Raw genomic sequence first — 10606 nt, 5'->3', positions numbered from 1 at the left:
ATAAAGCGATACCCACCTATTGACAAGCCTAGTTAACGGGCCAAAGTCTTGTTGGCCTACCAACCAACCTGCTGAGGGGATCATACTTGGTCCAAGCCCAATTTTGGCAAGCCAACCCATCCACAACATTCGATACGTTAAACTTATTGTACACAACAAATAATACATGACTGCTCCAAACACGCTAGCAAAGATGTACATGCCAACTTTATCCGTCGGATAAAAATGAAAGGTAACGACTTTCATGATTTTAGACTATTATCTTGCTAATGTGATAGGATTGCTTCCGGCAAGCATGGGGCCCATTTGACGTCGCAAAAACAGGAATAAATATTTCTTATATCAGGAAATTAATGCGTAATTCATATTGAACGGATGATTGTAGGACCGTATGAAATTTGGATAGTTTTAACCAAAAAAGCATTATAGTCAAACTTTACAGATATGTATAGTCACTGAACTTATTTTCAACCACATACTTCTCATGACTTAAAAGCGTTAATCTATAAGAAGTCGAATGCAACACACTCGATCCATCTGCCAGAGTGATGCTCTCTTCATTATCACTGGGCAAAAACAGACGGCATTTCCACGTCTATACTCAAACGAGCCGTGTGATGATCTGCGTGGATAGCATTTGGTTAGCTCGATTTGGTCCTTTTTCTGCACTTGAAATAGAAGCTAAACATGCCATCGACACATTAATCAGTTTCTACTGTTCCTTCCGATGCAAGGATCGGATCGTTCTAAAACAGTGAAGATCGATCCTCACCCAGAAAAATCTGTACACTTATCTAAAAGATTTATACATCGAAGCCACTCTCTTTCTCTCTCTCTCTCTCTATATATATATATATTATATGTCCAAACAGATTTAGCTAATACTCTGATTGGAGGTGTAGGTTTAATGAGATGTCAAGTGGATGTCCTGAGGCCGAATTCTGCCACCTCTTGTCTTCTCATGCCTTATGCGTCGAGCAGCCTCTTGGATCCGGCGGTCGTGCTCTTTGAGCACCTGCTCTATATTGTTTGAAGGGACAAGTATAGGACCAGAAAAATGAATTGTTCTGTCCTTGTGGCCGCGTCCATCCTAGCCAGGGAAGAATTATAACAAAAGAAATCAATAAATCATTCAAGCCTGAGACTAGCAATCGACAGCAAATAGGCAAAAAACTGAAATGACAAGTTTCAATATATCACAACACAAATTCTTGTTTGCAGAAAAGCCAATGCAGCGGAGGGAGCAGCGAGAAATATTGTTTGCTAATGGAAGTTCAAAGCACTAAATATTTATCTCTCTCTTCTATTTTTTCTTTTCAAAATATACGGCTTGAATGGATTTTTTTCCCCTAAAATACCTTCTTAAAGTTTTGAAGCTCTCATCTGGTACTATTAACAAAAATAGTATAAATCTAGACAGAACTTTATGCTTTTTAGTCTCACCCAAAACAACGTTGAGGTGAAATGAGAACTATGAAAATGGGATGGATGGAATAAAAAATCGAATTCAGCCCACTAAGGATGAGGCTAATCAATAAAAATAGAGTACTTCAAGTTGAGTTTTGTCATGAAACTCACCATAGCAGGTTCTCCTCCAGTTTCGGCATGTTGTGAGCTAGAAAAGTTTGGCATTTGGCGTCTTCGATCCTTCTTTCTTGTTGGATTCCCAAATGATTCCAAGAGCCTACCGACTTGATTTGTGTCTTCCACATTTGAAGAAATTAAATTATCTCGGGATTCTAAAGATGACAAAGCCCTAGATGCCACCAAGCCTGATAGTGTTGACAAATTGTTTCTGGTGGCAAGAATGGAAGAATTATTATTCTTCCTCGCAGATATTGTCCCAACTGAACCCACTCCTGAAGCAAGAGGCCCTGAATGAAAAACTCGCTCTGGAGGATTTTGGTGATGATCTTTACTGATCTCTCCCAAACCTTGTGCAGGTCTTGCTGGATCCATCCAAAAATCAGAAGTAGCTTCCTCCTTGTGAGAGTTGAACACTTCACTTTGGCTCTTAGGATCCACATAGCCATGCCTCCTCTGAAACACAATTGAAAACATCAGTAAACAACAGGAAGGTAGCCTGTGTCTCTAACAATTAAAGACCACTGTTCTCTCAGTAGGTGCGGCCACCAGTTCATTTAGATTTCATCAAGATGCATGCATACAAGTTAAAAACATAAAATGGACCAAAGGTCACAGACATAGGAAGATCACTTGAGGCATTTTATGTGCCTTAATAATTAATATCTGTCCTGTGGAGAAAGTCATATGGTGGGGTGGGGGGAAGTCCACTGATGCAATTGATTGCAAACAGTCAACACAGACCAAATTTCGTATCCCCATTTCTACTGGTTAAATACAGCGACCTACAGAACTTGTGGGCAGTAGCAGCCCTTAGGAGAGCCAATTAGGTGGAACACAGAAGACAGATGGAATCTTTTGGCATAATTCTACAGAAAGAAAGATCTCATCTTTAGACATAAAGGATTCTTAAGATGTTAGATTTCTTAAGAGCCAAATTGATCTTTTTAACAGTAATTAGTTCTTGGGGAAGACACTGTATTTTTTACTTCTCCACAAAGAGAGTATATATCAACTCATTAAGGCAAAAAGCATAGAAGTACCATTAGCATCTTAGGAGGTGATTGGTATGTACAAATGAAGTGGGAATGGAATGCACATTTTCAAGTCTATTCCTACATCTATGGTATGCTCTAGGATTGAGAATATTTATTCCCATGGGAATTCTTATTTCCTTATAAAAGGGATTAGCCATTTTCTTCCCCAACTGTCTATGCATGGTAATAAAAAAGTTAAATTAGTTTGATATTTAGGTATTTTTATTAATTCAAAATATTTCTTTCACCCAGTATTAAAGAAATAACGGTAGAAGGTAGATGCATTATGATTAAATAAATTAGTCCATTTTGCTTGTTCGAATGATTTTTATTTTGGCAGAAAAAAATATTATCTATATGTTTATTAAGTCGATAAATTATTTATTATGTAAATAAATAATATTTTTTCATATATATTCAATAACATATGAGATGGTGTATAAATTGCTTATAACCTTCTATAAACGATTTTGAAAATACAACTGTTATGTAGTTGAATTCAACATATTCACTAAAATATGAATAAGTAATTTTTTTTAAAAAATTACCAAAGGGCAAATTTGTTATAAAAAGTAATTTCATTCTATTACTAATCATTATTTTCTAATTACCGATCATGTGAATGGAATCAACTAAGGAATGACAATTCTATTACCTTTTAATTTATCGTGTATACCATTCATAGGAATACTATTCAAATGTTATTCCTTCCTATCTTTATTCCGTTCCTTAATTTATTCCATTCCCCTTAATTGCATTCCTACATACCAATCATGCCCTTGAGATTTCCTTTCAATTGAACCATGGTATGTCAAATTGCTTAGAATCAATATGTACCTGCATTGACCAAGCTAACCCAGCATTAGCACCAGGTGCTGGGGGACCTCGTAATTCTTTTGATCTTCTCAAATCATTTTCGCTCTTCTGTCCCTTAACTCCTGCCGTTCCTTGCCTGCAAAAGTTGGTTCAAACAACACTGTCAAAGACCTTAGAAATAGGAGAATATGAGAGGTTAAGAGAAACCTTAAGCAATACGAAACTAAAATTTGTGAAACGCAAAGTTGAGATGGCAAGTTGACACAAAAAAAGTTTAGATGCCAAAGTGTAAAAACGGGAATAGTTCGGATGGAAAAATGTAATTTACCCTAATACTATAAAAGTCAAAAAACAAAATTTCTACCAATAAGAAACCAAATAGGAGAAACCATATCTACTACTACAGCACTGTCAGAAGTCAGTAGTATAAGCACAGACCTTCTTGCTTCCTCTTCTCGCAATTTTGCATCTATCTCTTTGCTTGGAGGATATTTTGGCAAACTTGATGGATCACAAGCAAGCGGTTTTGTTCTGAAGAACTGTAAGAAAGAATTGGATCAATAAAAAATACTGCTCGAAATGAAACCATCAAGGGAAGATCTTCTATGGGATAAATTTACGACGTAGACAACTAGAAATGCAAATATTGCAGAATATTCAAGGATGCAGAGAAAGAAGTACGAAAACATCCAGCACTTAGCAAAAACAATAATGATAGCAAATTAGCATCTAACGGCAGCAAGCAACAATTTTTAGATTAAGTAACAGATCACCTGAAAAGACTAGGACAAAGTTCAATTAGATATACTGTAATTCAGAGATAGTTTCAGATTTGAAGAACACATCTTAGCTGCATGAAGTATCCCGCAAATTCAAAAGCCAGCCAATAGAACAGTGTACAACGCAGGAAGACAAAACAGCTAAGACAAAGGTAGAGACAAATAGAGAAGATATTTCCTCTCATGGTAGCCTGCCCCAGTCCTCTTATGAGACTTCCATTTATTGGTAAAGTTCTGGACTGCCACATACACAGATTCATTTAAAAAAATATGAATCATCTACATAACTTTAAATCATTGCATTGCTGCATTAAGAATGTTGTGACAACCAATCCATTACAATCACTAACAGAAGCTTTATCCCTCTTCGTCTATGTTTATTGGGGGCTATATTATTTCACATGATCTTTGGCAATGGTTGTTGGTATAAGCAGAATAATAAGAACAATAGGAATAAATATAAGATAAAGCAGCAGGAGAAGGAAGAAGAGGAACAGGTAGGACAGAAGAAGAAGCAGCAGCAGGCGGAGGAGGTGCGGGGTCACCTCCTCCTACTACTTATGAGGAAGAAAAAACTGCTTCCTGCTCCTGAGGTATAGTATTATATTTTACCCAGAAATAATTAGCCTTACAAAGAGAAGAATAATTTACTTCTTCAAGGGATATTCTCCCATGTATAATGATAAATTGCAGAAATGTGAAGTAAAGAGAAGCAGGCAGAGGGGAGGAGGTGATGAGAAGCAATAGGACATTAGGTGGACAAGGAGCAAGCAGGTGGTGCTGCTGATTCTCGTCTCATTCTCATTCTCCTTCTCTCCTGCTCCTGCTCCTGCTCCTGCTCCTGAGGAAGTGGGAGCTGCTGCTCCTAAGCTATTGTCATTACTACTTTTTACAACTTCCATGGCTAAAGATTGACAATAAATTAAGTAGAGTTATAGAACATGTGGGTGAATGAATAACAATAGCTTAGGATATTGGAAAAGTGGTGATAATATTAGCAGTTATACTAGCCCGTTCCAGTGACTGAAATATTATTACTATTGTAGGAATATCACATGCAGAAGTCTTCATTTAGTTTGGCTTTGGGCCTTGTTCATGGGTAACTAGTTTGCAGCGTATATTCTTCCATATCTCGTATAAGGAGCATTAGTCTATGATTAAAATATGCAATGTCTTTCGTTTGCCTTTTTACACAGTATTATAGCTCAGGACGAGCTCTACATAGAGCAAGATTCCGCACATGTTGCTGAGCAGTAGACTTGAGCAATTAAAGAAGACTATTCATGGTGAAATAGCACCCATGTGCTTGGTTTCAGAAGCTGGCAAAAAATTATAGTTTCTGCAGGTCCAGGAGACACACCCATCTTACTCATTGTAGTGACAAACTTGGCACAGGAGATATAAAGATTTTCTAAAGTGACATTTGTCACTAAAGAGTTGGGAAAAGCAAGGTACTTCATTGAGACTTAGACTGCTCACAAGAAAGACGCCATTCTCTAATCACAAAGAAAATATAGACCTCATCTTGGAGAAGATGGGATCCTTGGTTGAAGCTAGAATATATACCCATAGAACAAAATCCAAACTTATGCCATGAAGAATCTGAAGATTTCACAGATGATGTTGGGAGATATAGATGGGAATTACCTCACTATTGAGAGCATTACATGCAGTCCCCCGATCAGAAGGGTCAATAGAGAGTAAGGTCTCCATGAGGCCCACAGCAGCATCAGGAAGATACTTAAAGGTTTCAGCAACTCGCCGTCTATAGGGCTGAATAGGCTTAAACACTGGTGAATGAGGTAATTTTGACTTTCTCCAATAATCCTCAGAGGGAGAACCACAAAGCTTGAATATCTTGTGCAATTGCTCAACCTACAATGTTCAAGATAAATTAATTCCAGGAACTGTATACAGGAAATATCATAGGGTGCTGCACGTCTCATAAGTACCCATGACTGAAGTGTCATAGAAGCAAGTTTAAATCATAACTATCAATTTTTGTATTAGCACAGTTCATTCCATTATTGCAGGGAACAAATGCTTTGCAATTCCTCCTTTGAACTGCCACTTTCAGCTGCAACTGAGCACCGCAAGTGGGTAAATGACATGCACTGCAAATTAGTGATGGCAATGGAAAAAGTAGAAGCCATAAGGAGTAGGTATACACTTATTGAGACAATGGAATATGGTAGGATTGAATTATTGAATATTCTTCACTTGACGAACCTCCACCTCAGAAAAGTATTAGATGAGTACAGACACCTCTATTAAGTGCACACTTAAGAAGAGGAGGAATAAATAGTAGCCTTGTTAAGTCTCTCCTTATTCAGCTATGAAATAGATATTCATCAGCACAAATCCATGTCAAAAAAGCTTTAAAAGCAAGGAGGAAGCGTTACGACTGTCATATACAGAGGACACATTCTTTGGTTAAATCCCATCGAACGACAGAATGCTCATAATAGAAGCTAGTGTGAACAATCAGGTCTTAGACCGAACGTGAACATTTGACAAATATGCTGAATTTGGTTGTTCCACGACACCAACTTGTTTTACTTAAATTTAAATGTCTAGATACTTCTTAGGGAGTAGAAAATTGCACTAAACTATGAAGCATGCACCTCCAATCATGTATCAAACGTTACATCACATAACTGACTCAATAACAGACCATTCTGATCTGGTGCCTCCTCTTCTTTTATCGTTCTTGCACACCTTTGTAGTACTACATTTTACAAAATATAATGGCCTGTTAATCATTGTAATGCTTTGCACCAGAAGTTGGGAACAGATAAGTATAGTTTATAGAAAAACACTGAAAGAAGCTACATAAAATTTAAAGCAGATCTTACATGCACGGTGGCAATACTAATAACAAAACCCCGAAACAGAGTGCTATTTTCAAAGAATCCATATATGCATCTAAAAGTAATACCTGAAGCAAGCAAGAAGTTAAGGACATCTATGAGCAGACATGCAAATCTCAAATCTAACCCCCCACCCTTCCCCCGGTAACAAAAAAGACTCTGTGGGCAGTGACCGAGCACCAAAATTTCTGGCAGTAGTAACTAGTTAGTTTGTGGAGTCTCAAGTACTTCAGAGAAAGGAAAAGGAAGAAGAAAATTCAAAGATAAGTGCTTATTTTATTGTCTTCACATGACTCAAGCTGGGTCTCAATAATACCTCAGTTCTACCAGGCATGATGGGCTTGCCAGCATACAATTCTCCAAGTATGCAGCCAGTACTCCACAAGTCCACTGCAACTCCATACTGAGTTGCACCTAGTAAAAGTTCAGGTGGCCGATACCACAAAGTCACTACGCGGCTTGTCAATGGAGCTTTCTGATGATCATCAAAATAACTTGCTAAGCCAAAATCTGCAATCTTCAAGATGCCATGATTGTCAATTAAGAGATTTGAACCCTTAATATCTCGGTGCAGGACACCATGACTATGACAATAATCAAGTCCACTCAGCAGCTGCTGCATATAACACTTCACCTGAAAAAATAAGAAAGAATATTAAAGTAAAGTTAGTGCATCAACCAAGCAAACAAGATTACAGCTAGCCAATCATTTGAGGGCGTTGTTTCATTTCACACTCTTCAAACGGATTGTGAACTAAGAACGAATTCCATAGCCAGATTCTCCCACTTGGTATTGCATTTAAGATAAACAAACATAATAAAGAAGAACAATGAAGAACTCACCTGTGGTTCTGTAAACTTAACGCCTGGAAGTGATGCAAGTCCAGTGAGATCATGCTCCATATATTCAAAGACGAGATATAAACTAGAAGATGTTCTTGAAGTAACCAAGCCTTCCAGTTTAATTATATTTGGGTGATCAAGCTTTCGCAAAATCAGAATCTCCCTTGCCATAAATTTGACACTTTCAGGATCCATATTATCAAAGCGTACTCTTTTTAGAGCAACAACTTTATTATGCAGGAGATCACGACCCTTGTACACGCTACTGTAAGTTCCTTGGCCAATCTGCAATAATAAAATGCTATCACAGAAGAACCAAAACCAATCATATAACGGTACAACATAAATCGTAAACTATAATATAGCCCTAAAATACATGACATTTTAGAAGTTCAAAGAAACATCTCCGCCGGTTGCTGCAACAAATATAACATTAATAAATACTTTTGACCATAAGAAGGAAATTTCAAACAACTCTCACATGAATGTTTCAACCATTGCAAGCTTTTGACACTATATGTTCTATCAAAATAATCAAGCAGAGTCCATATTCCTGCCACTATCCAGTCCCAACTTCACCAAGAAAAGGCAAAAAACCCTAACACGGAGAGCATTATCATGGGGTGATAGATAGCAAATACTTTTTAGAGCAATAAGCTTTAGTTGAAGGAAACCGGAGAATTATATGGTGTGAGTGACTACATCCTTTTGGAGTTGGCCCAGGTGGGTATTAAATAACAAAGTGACTTGCTTTCAGAATACAAATAAAAGCATGAAAAACAAAGTGGCTCAGCTTCATGAGCACGGCATTGACATGGACAGACGAAATCGCTTCTTGCACCAGGTATATTACTCGATCCTCACTTCACATAACATCAACATATAGCAACAAACAATCTCAACAAAATAATCTTCATAAGGCAGATTACTAACATCCATCCAACTCGTGGACAGGTCAAATGAGTTCATTGTTATCTCCTATTACTCCTTACTCCTTAGCACTCAAATACTTGTAAATGAATGATTCTGGACAAAAACCAAAAATTTAGAAAACCATCTATCTTCAATTGTATGTATGATCTTGGAAGAACTGACTTCTTCACAGCTGATGGGAAGAAATCCCAAGTCATGTTCCCCCGATGGAAGAACACCAACATAGTTGAGAAACATAATAATAGATTATGACTTAAAAACTCCTGAATTGCTGCCTAATCTACACTTTTTACTCTGATCATGAACTTCAATCTTCATACTAAAGAACACTAGCCAGAAACATTACCTACACATTCTATAATGAATTTCACAGGCTAGACAAGAATAATACCTTATCAAGTTTTTCAAAAGTATCAGCTTTGCGTGGAATCCATCCTCTGATAGCTTCCCCGGCCACCGCAACTAGCCAAGACGGCCATCCAGCCGCAACCTGTTCTCCTTCTATGGCTTTGGGAAGGTTTCTCAATCCCGGAAAATTGCCCACATCTTCAGAAGAATCTCTTTTTTTCTCATAATAATCATCCCTCACCCTTCTAGACCCACTAACTTTCCTATCAATCAACCCAATTTTAATATCACCAGTCTCCAACTTCTCCTTCCGTGACAAACTCTCATCCCTTTTCGAGGAAATCGCTCGAGCCTCACGCAATTCAGATGTTTTCTTAATCAATTCTCTCTGCTTTGGGCTCTCCTCACTAGCTTTAACAGCTGAAGAGGGTTTTCCACACACACAACCCATAATTTCCCAAATATAAATCCCAACAGAGAATAAATACACCCCCTCTTTCACGCGTTCAAAGAACTAACCAGAATACTAATCTCATCACGACCTCTTAGGGAATTCAACTTTTCACAAACCCATCAACATAAATCATCATAAGCTCAAGCCAGTTGGAAAAATACAGTATCAGCAAAGAATTCTGTCCTTACATGCAAACCAAAGCTTAGAAAATTCAACTTTCCACAGTCAAAAGCATAAAGCAAAATACCCAGAACTTCTTACAATTTCATGCACACACACACTCACCCACCATGGCAGGGCAAAAATCCAAACTTTTCACTAAATCAATAAGAAATAAACCAAAACTACTCTGAACTTCAAATCCTGAATCATAACAAAAAACAAATTCCGATTCATGAACTCTTGATCTTCAGAAAGTTTGTGAAGCGAAAAAGACTAGGTCTTGAAGAAGAAATGTCATGACTCTGTCATTATTGACTGTTCAATACGCGTATACATTATTTATATATATAGCAATAAAAATTGATACTTTAGAATACATGCATGAGTTGAGTTCATATGTATAGATATGTAGAGAGAGAAAGGGGGTAGCCGGCAAGTTTGTTTCTCTCTCTATATCTAAATCAGCAGTTCTATAGTCAAGACACAATGACGGCGTAGGATTCTCTCTCTTCACAACTTCAAATCAGTAGTTTCTGAATTTCTTGTTTGCTAATATGTTTAACTTTGGTGATGTTTTCTTTCCCTCTTTCCTTACAAAAACTTTTTTTTCCTTGTATTTGTCGGAGACTCGGAATTATACATTTTTTTTATGCAGATAAATTTAAGTTATATATACATACTTCGTACATATATAATTAAATAGATACAATATAAATTTTAAAAACATAAATCTATATATAATTAGAACCAAAGCAAGTGATGAAAGTGGAAAATATTAAT

The 10606-nt window shown here is 37.2% G+C and overlaps 1 protein-coding gene across 1 annotated transcript; it reads right to left on the bottom strand.

Annotated features, from left to right (window-relative positions):
• LOC105178481 (probable serine/threonine-protein kinase At1g54610) lies at window positions 368-10351 on the bottom strand. Its single transcript, XM_011101962.2, has 8 exons — window positions 9254-10351; window positions 7930-8214; window positions 7403-7720; window positions 5864-6091; window positions 3876-3976; window positions 3459-3573; window positions 1579-2040; window positions 368-1090 (listed from the first exon to the last, which is right to left on the bottom strand). The coding sequence occupies exons 1-8, from the start codon at window positions 9659-9661 to the stop codon at window positions 905-907; spliced, it is 2103 nt and encodes a 700-aa protein (XP_011100264.1). The 5' UTR covers window positions 9662-10351; the 3' UTR covers window positions 368-904.

This window comes from Sesamum indicum, linkage group LG16 (assembly GCF_000512975.1).
Source record: "Sesamum indicum cultivar Zhongzhi No. 13 linkage group LG16, S_indicum_v1.0, whole genome shotgun sequence".
In the NCBI taxonomy this organism is placed as follows: Eukaryota; Viridiplantae; Streptophyta; class Magnoliopsida; order Lamiales; family Pedaliaceae; genus Sesamum; species Sesamum indicum.
Note: the sequence above shows the minus strand (reverse complement) of the source record. Positions and strands in the feature narration are given on the sequence as shown.

What these genes read in the sequence shown, in the direction of transcription:
- LOC105178481 (XM_011101962.2), bottom strand. Translation starts at nt 9,661, where the DNA reads ATGGGTTGTGTGTGTGGAAAACCCTCTTCAGCTGTTAAAGCTAGTGAG. An exon ending in CTTTTGAAAAACTTGATAAG is followed by an intron (nt 8,215 to 9,253) that starts GTATTATTCTTG and finishes TTATTATTGCAG; the next exon opens with ATTGGCCAAGGAACTTACAG. An exon ending in CTGGAGGAGAACCTGCTATG is followed by an intron (nt 1,091 to 1,578) that starts GTGAGTTTCATG and finishes TTCCCTGGCTAG; the next exon opens with GATGGACGCGGCCACAAGGA.